Source organism: Notolepis coatsorum (assembly GCF_963971535.1).
Source record: "Notolepis coatsorum genome assembly, chromosome: 8".
NCBI lineage: Eukaryota > Metazoa > Chordata > Actinopteri > Aulopiformes > Paralepididae > Notolepis > Notolepis coatsorum.
The window spans coordinates 64,628,032-64,643,848 of NC_140172.1; the positions used below are offsets into that span (position 1 = coordinate 64,628,032).

A 15,817-nucleotide genomic window follows, 5' to 3' on the forward strand; every position below is an offset into this window, starting at 1 on the left:
GGACCAGAGACAATATCTTAGGTACCCCAGCTCTGCCGGGTAAAGAACATTGAGTCAGCAGGGAACAGAGACAATATCTTAGGTACACCAGCTCTGCCCTGTACAGAACATTTGCAGTCTTCAGGTATTTTGAAATTGCCGGGTTGGCTACATGTTTTATGTCCAATTAAAATAATATGCAAAGTGAGAAGACGCAAAACAACTGGGCTGCCCTGGACTCGTGTAAATGTAATATTTTTTTTGTTTGTTTACAAAGCGACAAAAAGCGAATTTGTAGGTTCCTCTATCAGCTGCTCCATTACCAACAAGGTCTGCCCTACATTTTCAAAAGGCATAGAGAAAGTTTGTCTTAACTAATCATTGTGAGTTATGCATGTCAATTTGGTACTTTTCATTGCGTGCGTGCACCTTTTAGTTTAGTCATCTGTGGCACTTCCGTGACCGTGGAGAGCGAAGGTCCGTTTCTCAATGGATGTCGTCGTCTAGGAGGGTAATTAAACAAATTTAGCCGGGGTGTATTTTTTAAAAAGGCGGGGGAAATTTGCGAGAGACCAAAATCCCAAATGGCTGCCGTGGAAATTAACTTTTTAATGGTTTGACCTACAATGATGCACAATACATGGTTTCAGAGCTTATTTTGGTCAAGGAATACATGTGGTGTTTATATAATGATTTGACCTATTGTTGACCTTCAAATGCAAGATGGCTGCCAATTTTGTGCTCCAAAAGGGATTTTTTTCAAAATCGTCACAGAGCCTTCATATTAGGCTCTAATGAAAGCTCTGCTCATGAGTTGAATAATATACAGTATAAGTACGCATAAGTAATCTCTGAGGTCAATAAATCAATGTTTGTGTGTAAACAACAGTTGCTGATTTGCGGTTTTCCATTAACACTTTGATTGCCCAACCCGAGTTTTCTCGGGTTTACCCCCCACGGGTTGAATGCCCACTCACGAGAATTCTCGTATTTTCTCGTTTTTTTTATTAGCGATTTGAAATCATATTTCATCAACCAAGTCTACCGTTGGAAATCCAACCACTCCAGGCGCTCAGATGTGAAAAAAGCACCCCCTATCGTCTCCCAGATGGTAATTCACCCTTTTGGATTGAACTCAAAGAAAATGAATGAGAAAAAAAATCCCCGACATGATTTTTTCGAATGGCGATCAGGAATTGGAATAATCCATTTGGATACCATCTGATCTCAGGTAAGGAATCTATGTTACCAGTATTAGGATAATCAGACTCGTTTTCACAGAGATATAAGCTTTTATGCGATTATGTGATATTGCTGTTTCACTGTGCGAGCGGTCAGGAAATAGGAGAATCGATTTTCAGCTTGCGGCACGAGCGTGCATGCGCACACATATACTATCAATAATCAAGCGTTTATTTGAAAACGATTCATAAATAGGCTGAACTAGGGGTGGACGGTATAAACGGTATACGGTATAAACGGTATTAATTTGCTCTACGGTATGGATTTTGACTATACCGTTTAACCGGTAGAGCAGCTCTAAAATAGCAATGACGTCATGTAACCACAGCGCGACTATTTCAATCGCATTTGCCCCTAAACATAGATAGAATTAGTCATAGATAATAGATATGTGCAAACTGGAAAAAGTTATTTAGGAGGCTTCGCGCAGTGGGCGTGTCAACACGCAATTGTCATTTCATAATAAACACATGTCACCGCGGCGCACAGCAAGTTTCAATTTCAGTTCCTGGCATTTTTAACCAGTGGAGAAAGGTAAGATATTTCCCTATCGTTTTTCTTATATGAATTATTCTACGTTAATAAAACATACCTGATGATCAACTACAGTTTGCTGTAAACATTACGATATGTGTGTGTGTAGTGTTATGATAACGACGGCAGCAGCGGGAGCCGGGAGGAAGGCGTGCAGCAGTGGATTTGCGAATAGCATGCAGCTGCAGAGCCGCAGAGCCAGTGGCTCTTTCAGGTCTGGTCACAGGCCCGTCAAACAGCGCCCCCCCACCCTTGCGACGTTCTGACCCCCATCGTCTCTAAGCATTTTGTGTGTCAATTTGTTGACACGTGTCAATTTGTTGACACAATTGTCAATTCTTAAAGCTGAGGATGAGTGGCACCTTTGTCTCAATTCTTATTCAATTCAATTCGCTCTGCGGCTCTGCAGCTACATATGCTTCTAGCGAAATCCAGCCCCGCTGTTTGCAATGGGAGCAGGAGTCTCGACTCTGGACTTATTTTATTTGGAATATAATGACTTTATACGCAAAAGTAGCCTAGTTTTAAGTTAAAATATTATAAATCTACATGCCTTGAGGATGTCATTCTTTATATAGCCTGCCTATCAGGCAAAAAAAATTATTCTAACAGAAACACTGATACCGTGATATATACCGTTACCGTCTATGCTTCAAATTATACCGTGATATAAATTTTAGACCATACCGTCCACCCCTAGGCTGAACAATGACAACGTTCTAGAATATTCCAGTAAAAGGCGATTATCATGGAATGCGTTATATTTTCCGTGAAAACAAGTGATTTTCAAAATGCCAGAAAACGGAAATGAGATAAAAAAAACAATCTGCTACGACAATGTTGACTGGAAAATGAGTCTTTGATAAGCGACGGGCAGAATCTATGTTTAAAATTAAAGTGGCCCTGGGCATTCAAGGAGGTAAAAAGGAATTAACCTTGGGCAATCAAAGTGTTAAATAGGGTAGGCTACCGAGAATATGGTGTCCAGTTCGCGTGTTACTTTTTAACAGCGGAGCAGTGCAAGAATGTGACAATTTGACCATGTGACCGCGGCAACGCGGGAGAGCGGCAGTGCGGAACTAGGCTGTCTATTGCCATTCTCTAAGCTCCTTAACAGCGCCTAAACTTAACCGTTCTAACCTTAACCAACTCCGAAACAATGCCTAACCTTAACCTTAACCATGCCTAACCTTAACCATAGAAAGAATATTGCCATTCTCTAAGACAAACTCTAACCTTAACCAGCTCCTTAACAGCGCCTAAACTTAACCGTTCTAACCTTAACCAACTCCGAAACAATGCCTAACCTTAACCTTAACCATGCCTAACCTTAACCTTAACCATAGAAAGAATATTGCCATTCTCTAAGACAAACTCTAACCTTAACCAGCTCCTTAACAGCGCCTAAACTTAACCGTTCTAACCTTAACCAACTCCGAAACAATGCCTAACCTTAACCTTAACCATGCCTAACCTTAACCGGCGAAAGAATACACGTTAAAAAAAAATCACGTTAAAAAAAAAAAATTGATGGGATTCGAACTTGTCAACAACGGACCGCAGGACCGCTGCGTTGCCAGGTGAGCTGAGCGCCGAATGAAAATCATGGCGGATTAGGGCGGTTACATAATGCCGCAAGCTCTGCCGCTCCGCTCTGCGGTTGCTGCGCCTGCCGCGGGGCGTGTCGCAGCCAATCAGGGAAAACGCGGAAGCAACGGCAGCACTGCTCCGCTGTTATTAAGCAATAAGTGTCCAGTTCATCCCATCACATTTTCATAATTTTTTTTTATCTACTTTTTCTCCCATTTTTCAATTTTTCTCCCATCCCAATTTCGTATCATCCAATTCTACCCTCCCCTGTCTCGAACGCTGTTGGCCATGCCTCCCACAAGACGGCTGCAATGTGGACCAAGCCTTGCATCACGTGTCCCCTCCGGTACACAAGGAGGCAGCCGTCGCATCTTTTCACGTGTACAGCGCGATCTCAGCGGCGAGGGTCTGCGTGGGAGGGACACGCCGCCCCCGTTACTTCCTGATTCTGCTGCGCAGGCGCACCAACCGACCTGTATGAGTCGCCATCCACAACGTCCGATCCCCACCCACCAGCTTTCCACCCCTAACACTGCCAATTGTGTTAGTATGAACGACCAGCCAAGCTGGTAGCAATGCCGAGAGCTGGGCTCGAACCCAGCATCTCCTGCATTAGTGGCGAGCGCCTTGCCCACTGCGCCACTTAGCCGCCTTGCTTGAGCTGAATTTAACCCTTAGGAGTCAACGGGGCGTATTGCTCCCGTGGGCGGAGAACAAAAGAATTAGAATGTCTTCTAAATGCTCTAAACGTACATATTTTCAGAAATCGATAAAAATAGAAAAATGACAATTTCGAGTGCTTTGAGATGTTCTATATATGTCTCATTACTTGCTAAACATAATACGACTTGTAAATACGTTTAATTCTTGCTAGATGGTATGCTTGTAATTATTTCCGTTTGCAAGAGAACTACAGCGCGTCACGAAGCACACATACACGCACACACAAGAGAAGCGTGTGCGCTGTGAATAGGTGTTAGACCCCCGCGCAGAGGTGAGAGGTATCAGAGACTCGCTACCCCCCATCCAAATTCTAAACAACAGATCGGCATCGGCTTTTCATAATATGTATGAATTATCTCTTGCAATAATATCCACGGGACACTGAGCTGCTTCGCAGAATAATGTGGTGTGCGTGTGTGTGTGTGTGCGCTGAGACGCAGCGTCGAGACGAAACTTGTGTCGAGTCTGCTTCTATGTATGCTTCTTCAGCGCGTCCTGCATTATTATTATTATTATTATTATTATTATCATTCTCTAGAATACACGGGACCCGACGGAACGTTAATTTATGTATTAAAAGTAGTCTAACATGCTTTTCATCAACATAACTGGCAGAGACAGAGTGCGTGTGTGTACGAGTTATGAGTTATCTCGCAGTTCATTCAAGCGCGCATCACGGTGATGACAGCTCTCTAGTCTAGAGAAAGGTGCGCTCACAGGGGCGTAGCTGGAGATTCTGGGCCCCATGAAAAGAATCAATTTGTGGGCCCCCAATCCATTAAAATGTGGGGCCCCCAATCTATAAAAAAAATTTGGGGCATTTGCTGGGCCCTTGGAATCATCCTACCCCCCCCCCCCCCCCCCCCCCCCCCAGCTACTCCCCTGCACACACACACACACACTCTCTCTCTCTCTCTCTCAAACAGAGAAATCAAAAGAAATCAGTACATTACCTTGTATTACTATTGTAATCCAAAAGCGATATATAGGGTTGTTCATTGTACAATACAATTGATACAGTTGATGTTTCTTGTTGATTATTATTCTCTATGTGTATATGAGAATTTTTTCAATACCGTAGTGGCCGCTTGTCGCTAGGCTAGGCCTCCTGCTGGGTCCATTCACTGGAATAACAAAGGAATGACTGGGCCTTTGCTCCAGGTGTGAAATGGTTCTAGTGACAATGATCACATTGAATTCTGGGAGTGTAGTTCTCTCATCAGATAGCTGAATGAACTTGGATCTATTCAAGTCCTATACTGAAAAGTTGTTAGGATTTTACCAGAATGTTTGATAGGACATTGATTGAAAACTATCGTCTCAAATTTGACAATTGATGGCTTATTTTGAAGGTATGAATCTGTAATTTTATATTATGTAACAAAAAAAAAGGGGGAAATTCTCAGGAGGAGGAGCTCTTTAGGTTAGACTCCTAAGGGTTTTAAAGGTCAACTCAAAACAAACAATAAAATTATAAAATTAAAACAGAATCCTAGCGTAACAGAGGTACCGCGTGTCTATCCACAGTCACGATGGACAGTGTAGTGAAGTGGCTGTGGACGTTAACACTTTGGTTGCCACTTGTTAACATGGTAAAACGTGGTTGAATGCCAGCACCCACTTCAATGATAGCGTTGTGAACGCATAATCTCTATCTTAAATTATGGCTATGTGTCTAATCTGCCCGTCGTTTATCAATGACTTGTTTGCAGTCAACATTGTCGGATTTTTTTTTTTATTTTTTTTTAATAATAGGTTCATTTCCGTTTTATAGCATTTTGAAAAGCCTCGTTTTTCAGGAAAATATATAGATTCCGTGATAAACGGCATTTACTGGAATATTCTGGCATACACAAAAAACGTTGAAATGTTTCGGCCTATTTATGAATGGTTTTCAAATAAACGCTAGATTATCGATATAAGCTTTCTGAAAAATATATTCTCTCATTTCCTGATCAGCGCGCACACACAAACACACATAGGGCACACGCTGATATATAGGTCAAAACAGATCCGATTACGCCATCAGATGTTCTCCAAAAAGATTATTCCAATTCCTGATCGCCATTCCAAATATCGATCGAGTTTATTGATTCAGCGTTGGGTACTGTAAATATGTATTCCACGTTGTTTTACGGCTCTGCGATCACTTGGATCCTTCAGTTGGCTTGACAGAAAAGTTAAATGAGGAAACTGGCCCCCCCCCTTCATCAGTCTAATCCAATGGGGTGCAGTTACACAGGGAGACGATAGGGGGCGGTATTTTCCCAATGGAGCTCAGAGAGAGTCTGCAGCACTAGCGTGAGGCTGATGAAATCTGAATTCAAATCGCTAATAAAAGAAATACGACAAACAAACGCTATATAGCGTTGCTGGCATTCAACTGGCGGCATGAACTAACGACAAAACGCATCCGTGGCACTCAAAGTGTTAAGCGGTACTGCAAGTAAAACTCACTCCGCAGAGGCATCCAGACCCATTACCAAGAAGTGAATTAACCTCTTGGTATAGTGGTCTGTGATGCCGCCCACGGCGCGGGAGACCAGGGTTCAACTCCCACTCAGGGCATGTCAAATAAGACCGGTTACAGTGGTGCCCAGTCACCTGGATGCCCTGGGTGGAGTGAGTTTAGGGGGTGAGTGTAATGGAGGTACCGTGTCTATCCACAGTCACGATGGACAGTGTAGTGAAGTGGCTGTGGACGTTAAGCGGTACTGCAAGTAAAACTCACTCCCCAGAGGCATCCAGACCCATTACCAAGAAGTGAATTCACCTCTTGGTATAGTGGTCTGTGATGCCGCCCGCGGCGCGGGAGACCGGGGTTCAACTCCCACTCCGGGCATGTCAAAATAAGACCGGTTACACTAGGCTACTAAATTTCATCAACACACAGTAAAGGGAACTTGACTTCGAACTCAGCTGATTGTCTAGCCCTAATACCCGTTCCCTAATACCTGTTGCGCAATGTCCCTTTTCAGTAAAGTGATCCAGTACCGCATCACTGGACAGCACATTACCACTGCTATCAACCTGGGCGTAAATGTCCATGGCATGACAAGGAGTAAAGATCTGGTAGACACTCTCACAAGAGTGGTGTCTGCATCAGCTATGCAGATACACTGCTCCTCTATGACCACTGGGTTCTGATGGATGTGGAGGCATCAGCAACCTGCCCACAGGAGATCGCAGACAGCAAGCCAGCTATCGTGATCATCGACAATGACGACTTCAAGATCGACACAATGACCGGTGACTCTACAGGAGCGCATCGAACAAATGTCATGTACGTGCAGCCAGAGAGCTATGAAAAGAAACCAGGCAAAGAGACTGCCGAAACGCTCACCAAGATGAAGGAAATCTCTGCACAGCAGTGACAAAGGTTTGCCAGTACAGATGCCCCCCTGGTAGCAAGAGCGAGCCACCTGCTCATCCCAGGGTAGATGCACCAGTGGATGGGTCAGCTCCGCAACGTGCTCGCTCTGTGATACATCACATGCACTGTCTCATGTAGACAATCATGGTACAAGACCACCACCTGAAGAGCAGCGAGTTCCAGGATACAGTGGTGCCCAGTCCTGCTGTCATCCACCACCCAACAATAATAATAATAATAATAATGACTTGGATTTATATAGCGCTCTTCATGACACCCAGAGCGCTTCACAGAGTCCATTATTATTTCATACACAGTCATACCGGTGGTGGTAAGCTACAATTGCAGCCAGAGCTGCCCCGAGACAGACTCAAGAGCAAGCCTTACTACCACACAACATACAATGGACCTCCAAGCAAGTCAGTGGTGAATGACATCATGGTGAAACATGTGGAAGCCATGCGGCTGAAGAATATTCCATTCTCCTTTATTGTTGGTGACCTGCCCACCTACAAGACGATCAAGGCGGAGAATCCAGAAATGTTCAAGGACATCATCCCAATCCTCTGAGCTTTCCACAAGCTGATGTCCTACATCTATGCCATTTACAAGAGATTCAAGGGCTCTGGAAAGGCATACACTCTGGTTACAGCAGGGGTAGTAGTGAAGGGGTCGGTAGACCAAGCACTACGAGGAAAGCACTACAGACGGGGCGTGCGGTGCATCCTGCTCTTGAGGTTCTTATCCAAAATCAACTGTCAAACATTCTTGAGCACAAAGAACTATCGGAAGACATCAAGGAGAACCTCAACATTCTGCGGAATGCACTGACTGAAACTCAAGAGGCTCTACAGACAGCTTACTGTGATCTTGAGAATGATGGTGACATGAAGGAGCTGATCAACAGAGTTTATGAGAAGCCTGGCACAGACATGGGGGACTTTTGAGTCTCATTCTTGTAGATGTCTGACCCACTTGTACAATGTCTTGATGCATGTCATGCAAGAAATGGCTCTGAGTAGTACCTATCGTCAACCTACAACATGCTGCCAGGACGCGTGAATATTAAAGGCAACCAACTTGTGTTCGGCTTTTCTCTGAACACAAGGCAAGCGCAGTCGTTCGACCAGCGCTCCTGCCGCGTCTCTCTTGCCGCAAGGGCGTGCGCTAGTGGATTGATTGATTGGCCGTGTGGCCAATCAGAGAAACGCTGAACACAAGTTGGTTGCCTTTAATATTCACGCTGCCAGGACTGATGGCATACGACAACCATGACTATGGGATGTGGTTGCCAGACTACTGGGCAATGCTCTCTTCACTGTCAGATGAGCAAATGGAGTTCTAAACACGATCACTTTACCCAGTCGTAGGGCTGGGCGATAAAACGATAACGATAAATATCGCGATAAATTATTTTCTCGAAATAAACATGAAACGTGGTCGCAAAGTTTCGATATATCGATTTTCCAAGTTTGGCCCGCTCAGCCTCGGCTCAACACACTCACTAACAACAGCCAACGTTACGTGATGACGTGACGTGCTTACGCACCACAGCTCCAGATGCGCCACTGTTTTGGTTTAGGACTCAAGGCTGGCGCTAGGATAATTAGCTTGCACAGCTCTATGTTATATATTTACGTGCCGTGTATGCGTGTAACGTGAATTCTGATGCCACGGTTATAGTAGTGTGTGGTATACGGTGGACGTCGTTGCAATGTATTCTGGCGGAACAGAGTATTTTAGGGATATTTAGGACATTTGGATACATGCGTGGCTATGATAATTAGCTTGCACGGCGCGATTTTATATATTTACGTGCAGAGTATGTATGTGGCGTGAATTCTGATGCCACGGTTATAGTAGTGTGTGGTATACGGTGGACGTCGTTGCAATTTATTGGGGCGGAACAGAGTATTTTAGGGATATTTACTAGTACATTGTCATGGGATTGTCTCGCTCTGGCTAACTGCTAACGTGCGCGGACTGATGACGACATCAACTCGAGACATTCGCAGCAGAAAAACAAGTCCATCGGCGCCGGGCATAATAAGTTAATTAAACTTGACAGACATTATATCGACGATAATTATCGATATCGAGTTATATGAAAATAATTTTATCGCGATAACGTTTTTGGCTATATCGCCCAGCCCTGCCAGTCGATGACAGGGCTACCCTACTCCTGCCAGCCCGTCGATCTTTGGATAGAAACATCTATGAATCTGAACTCAAAGCTAAAGCAAGGATGGACTCAGCTTTTACAGAGTGAGAAACAACTGTTCTCAACAACAAGGAATGCAAACAATGTTGCAAGGGTGAAGTCTACTGTGAAGCGGGACCTCCAGTGCCAGCGTCGTCACAGGAAGCATTTCGAATGCCAGCCAGTGAGGATGAAGAAGGATGAGCAAGCAGTTCAGGACCTGCAGGCATGCATGAGGGATTTTGAAGCTGACCCATTTGACAACTCCTCAACTACACTGAGGTCACTACAGTCTGGCCTGGTCGCCTCACCAGTTACTGCATGACCTTAAGACTGCAATTCCAGATGGCCAAGCTCAGGTTGAGACTGAGAGATCAGGACTAGCGTCCCTGGTGGACCTAGCAGAGGGATCTGGTATGATACAACTTGAATCAGCCCTTGAGAGAAGAGGAGTGCCTTTCACTCTTCAATGTGAATGCGCAAGACTGTGAAGAGCAAGTTGTTAGAGCTTTTCACCCTAGAACTTTTTGCTTCACAGACTGAGCTAAACTGAAAATGCTTGACTGAAAAAGGGGCGTTGCAACAAGGTCAAGATTAAAAGTCCATACTCTTAGCAAAAACTAAAACTTTACTGAAAAGGGGCATTGCGCAACAGGGATTAGGGCTAGACCAGGGGTCGGGAACCTATGGCTCGCGAGCCATATATGGCTCCCAGAATTTTTTGAGTAAAAAAAAAAAAAATTTTTTTTTTTTTTTTTTTTTTATACTTGTGTTATTTCTTAATAATACTGTGTCATTTTAAAGTAAACAGAAATTAGTTTTGAAGATACAGCTAATAGTATCTGTAGCTGAAGATATAGCGAGCAGAGCTGGCGAGGGAACACAAGTGGACAGAAATGAAAAAATCTTCAACCTGAAGACCAGCTGATTCTTAAAACTTGGAACGAGCTTCCTGTGACATACAACACAATGCAGCGTGAGTATTGCCGTATTGACCATGTTTGGCTCTACATATGCATGTGGGCAGTCATTCTCGCATATGAGGAACATTAAGACCAACCTACGCTCACGTTTAACTGATGGAAGCCTCAACACCTGCATGAAGCTCAACCTCACCACGTATGAACCAGACTACAAGGCCATCAGCAAAACCATGCAGCATCAGAAGTCGCATTAAAAGTAAGACATATTTAATTTATTATACGTTAAAAATACTATATGGCTCTCAATGAGATATATTTAGAAATATTTGGCTTTTATGGCTCTCCCAGTCAAAAAGGTTCCTGACCCCTGGGCTAGACTGTCAGCTGAGTTCGAAGTCAAGTTCCCTTTACTGTGTTGATGAAATTTAGTAGCCTAGGATTCTGTTTTAATTTCAAAGTAAATTTTATTGTTTGTTTTGAGTTGACCTTTAAATTAACTCATTCCCGGCCAACCATGTAAATATACGTGTTTGCTCGCCAACCGTTCAGCGCCATACACGTTTTTCTTTTCTTTTCTTTTTTAAATTCATTTCAGGCACACAGACCTCGGAGTTACCATAGGGAATCACTCAGAGATCGCTAGAGTGCAATACCAGCCGCATCCTGTTAGGTGGCAGTATCGCCCACCCTTTGAAACCTTTTTTCACACCAGTTACATTTAATTCCCTCCGGGTGCAGTATTTTGAGTCAGATGAGTCTAGCAGTTTACCCGATCACATTGAAACGCGCCCAATGCCCCCGATGCATGTGTTGTGCCGGATTATGTTGGGGAGACGATGGACACCAATACTGGAAATCGCAATCAGACAATTGGAATATTCTTTTTTGAATAACCCAGATCAAAGGTAATGACCTCAATTTCACCTTGATCCTACAATGTTTTCATATCGATCCAGCTGATCAGCGTGTGTTAGGGCTGACCTTCTAAGCTTTTTTTGGCAATCGAAGCTTCGAGGCAGAGCTTCGATTTGAATTCGAAGCTTTGAAGGAAAAAAGATTTTTTTTTTTATCTTATGTTGTGGGACTTGTACAGCACTTTGGTAAACTTTGTTGTTTTTAAATGTGCTCTATAAATAAAGTGGATTGGATTAATGAATTAAGTAGCCCCTTTCGTGACTGTGACGCAGCCAACAAGGTTTCACTCGGCTGCGCTGCCTGGGTGCAGTGGGGCTGCTCTCACAGCCAACGACATGACATTACATAATTATGTTGCAACCTTAGTCTATCAAGCAAACAATTATATTATATTTAATTTATAATTATATCAGACAATGCACCTACAAAAGCAGATGATTACAATTAAATTAGCCAACTTGGTAACACATCATAGCAGCATAGGCATAGCCTTAATGTTTTGTGTGGCGTCGCCGTCGTGTACAACTCAAGTGATATTCCCTTGGAGATGCATTTTGAAGGCAAAAGAAAATAAAAATATATATATATTTTTTTTTACACTCGATTTTTTTTTAAAAACACTTTCAGTGCCCAGCAGGGGCCGCACGATTTAGTGCTTGAATGCCCAGCATCCACTTAAATGTTAGCGTTAATATGGCCTAATCTATGTTTTAAATTATGTGTCTAATATGCCCGTCGCTTATCAATGACTCATTTTCCAGTCAACATTGTCGAAGCGGATTGTTTTTTTATCCATTGAGAAACGGACCTTCGCTCTCCAGTCACGGAAATGCCACAGATGACCCAACTATTTGGTGACCCAATTCAGAACATGCTGCGTCTATCCTATATGCGCTGCGTCTATCGGACTTGGGAACATGGCATCACAGCATTCTGTCAGAACGTACACACTTATACAGTCTTGCTAGGTTCAGTGTGGACAACCCAAAGCTGTCAGACTGGGGGGGGGGGGGGGGGGGGGGGGGGGGGGGGGAGACCCATATTGCGGTATAATAATGCTGTGAGAAAAGTGCTATATATTTCAATATTATTTAATATCCTGATAAAAAATGTAATACCTGTGCAAATAACATTTACGACTTTTTTAATACCCCGCAGATACCCTGTATTGTGTTTTGAAATGAGAGCATGTGGAGCCATATGCGCTGGTGGTCACATGAGTCTGGACGTGGGTAAAGGGAGGGGGCACCTTCGGTAAATCGGCTCCACAGTCAAGTGTAGCAGCTGGCAGAGCGCCAGGGCGATGGCCTTGTGAGAGGTGGCATAGTAGGGGGGCATCTGGTCCATAATACTCTGGGCGTGGTGCCAGTCTCCAATCCGCAGCAGGGCTTCCAGCAGACCCAGCTTCTGGTTATCTGGTGGCTAAACGGAGAGGGAGGATCAGTATGATAAGCAGGAAATTACCCCCCCCCCCCCCCCTTCACAAACCAGAGTGGCTGGTGAATTACAAAACTGACCGGCCACATTTTATATTCTAAACAGTCAACTGACCTCTTGAAAAAAGAAAACAAAATAATGAATATTTAAAAAAGGTGCTATAGATAACATTCAGCCAATCGGGTGCATTCCACATGGAGTGGGGAAATGGGAAGTAGGGAGGGGATGCATGCCTCCAAGGGACTGGGTGAAAGGCATTCATATCATGATAATATCTGGAATTATTCTGCTATGGATATATATTAAAGACCTAATGAGTAGTTTCAGCCTCTAGAGGTCACTAGAGCACCACCAAAAGAATGTATATACGTCATGACATTATTATATCATGTGCACGGTTGGTCCCGCTATGCCTGGATGTACCTTACACACAGAAGCCGGGACAAAACCAACCCTGCAATTTTACTATACCCAAAGACATCGAAATGCTGCATAAAATTTCACCCCCCATTCCGCCTTGGTTCCTTTCATACAGAAGGGCATCCTGGGATAATGGGGTACAAATCCCGGCATTAATGGTAAGTGTGAATGGGGCTACAGACTGCCCACTAGCAGTGTTTATCCAATCAGGTGAATTCCACATGGGGAAATGGCAAGTAGTGAGGGGCTACATCACGCAAAAACGAGCACTCATGGCCCCGGAACCGCAAAATAGAAAATCCAGGAAGTTTTTCATTTAGTTTAATTTGTATGAGTTAGGGGTGGAACGATACGCATTCGAACCATGTACTGTTCGATACGACCTCCACGGTTCGGGGCGTGTGTGTATCGTACGGTTCAGGGGATGCGCACAAAAAAATTATAATAATAATTTAATTTCGCGGAGCCGGGAGAGGTGAGCGCTGGCTGCAGCACTGCAGTTTGTGTAAAAATGGCAAGCACAATATAAATCAATCTTCATTACGACTTTAAAAACATAGCCATTAACATTACATAGGCCTACACACATCTTGCCATAGCGTTAGCAGTTTGTACAACACAACGCATGTTGAACTATGGTAGCCCGCCAGCTAATACAGTCAATGCAATGTTATCGTAGCTACTAGCTAGCAGAGGAGAAAATGGGAGTCTGAGAGGCGGGGTGTTGAAAGACAATGATAGGCGTTTATTCAACATCCAAGAAGGCTAACATACAACTGTGTTCTACTAACTCCAACCGGGACTATTGCTGCTTTTCCACTGCATGCCATCACCTCCTAACGTTACCGGAGCCGATATAACGTTGCCTGAGCTGAAGGTCCGTGACACTAAAATGTCCCTGCGGACCCGCCAACCCATATAGTTCCAACCCACCACAGTTGCACTCAATATTTAAATAATAATCTAAATAAATGTAGACAGATAATGTAATGCTAATCAATAATACTAATCGGCATCCCCCGCCGCCCCCATTTCATCCATAGATGCTCTGTAATAGTCCGGATGCTAAGCAGTTTGTTTTATTTCATTCGTATATATACAACAGAAATGCCGTTCGATATAACGTGACTAGCCTTTAGCCCTATAAATAGCTTTCCAGAAAAAATACGAGACGAAAACTGCGATAAAGCTTATATTCACGACACTATAAAATGACAACCAACCGATGGATTTTTATTTTCTTTAAGCCATTATGAAGGCACGGTTTATGCACTCAAGTGACAATGAGAATGGACAGATAGCAATACTATAAAGTATATATATAGCTATCCAAAAGTACATCGGTTTGTTGACGAACCCTGGCCCTCTAGATCCATATTACACTGGAAACCGTGGTCGTCAATGTGTTAAGAACTGACAATCAGGGAATTTAAACATTGTTGACAGTTTTTTTGTGTTTATATTAAAGAAAGGAAAGTCTAGTGCTGGCTGAGCATATTGTTTGTTTGCACTAAGTTAATACTTTGACAAATGTAGCCTATATTTTTCAGTCAGTTCGGTCTTTGTGTGCCAAACATTATTTAAGGCTGTAAACACTGTAAACCTTATTTTTATTTATTTTTTAATAAATGAGAAACATGTTTAGATTTTTGAGTGTTACATTTTTTTTTATATAAAAAACAACATATATCGAACCGAACCGAAAACCGTGACCCCAAAACCGTGATACGAAACGAACCATCCATTTTGTGAACCGTTCCACCCCTAGTATGAGTCTATACATTGTTTTATTTGGGCAATTCTACTCCTTATACCTTTAATACATTGGACGTCAGACCCGACATAAGTGGGGTTAACTCACCGAACGTTGGGCGCCAAACCCGAGAAAAGTCGGGTTTTCATCGTTATTTTCTTTTTAAATATGAGATGGTTGTTGTTGGAAAAAATATTTTTGATAAAAAGAAAATAAAAAAAAACGGTATCGGCAGTGTATCGGCCGATATGGCTCATAGATGATCGGTGGCAAAAAACGTGATCGGGGCATCGCTAGTAAAAAGAAAAAGGCTGATTAATAACCAAAACGACTGCTAACGCAAACCACCAGAGGGCATCGGTGCGTATAACCGTGATAGTCAGAAGGCTAAGGCGATCACAAGAAAAGTCATGAAATTCATAGGGCTGAGAGAGACAGACTACTCTCTCACATTGTCCGCTACACTCTCCCAGCTTGCTGAACAGACAACAAGTTACAACAAGCATGCCGTGAAGACCCGCCCTACTGATTCGCAGACTGTGGGGTGGGGGAATGTGATTGGACCAAAGCAGAGTTGACTGACAGACACACACACACACACAGTGCAGTCAAGTTCAAGTTCCTTTTATTGCCACACGGCCAGGCCGGTGGAATTCAAGACATGCAAAGAAGAAGAAGTCGGACATGCAAAGACGCTGCTAGCAGTAGAGTAGAGAGAGCGAAAAAAA

At 43.5% G+C, this 15,817-nt stretch overlaps 1 protein-coding gene across 2 annotated transcripts in view; it reads right to left on the reverse strand.

The window, feature by feature from the left end:
- The window catches only part of thoc2 (THO complex 2), a 172,565-nt gene that overhangs the window by 82,937 nt on the left and 73,811 nt on the right, over positions 1–15,817 (reverse strand). For both annotated transcript variants that reach the window (XM_084320913.1, XM_084320914.1), the window contains exon 11: positions 12,729–12,901. In XM_084320913.1, the coding sequence (XP_084177039.1) occupies positions 12,729–12,901 (173 nt within the window). The remainder of the gene's footprint in view (positions 1–12,728; positions 12,902–15,817) is intronic.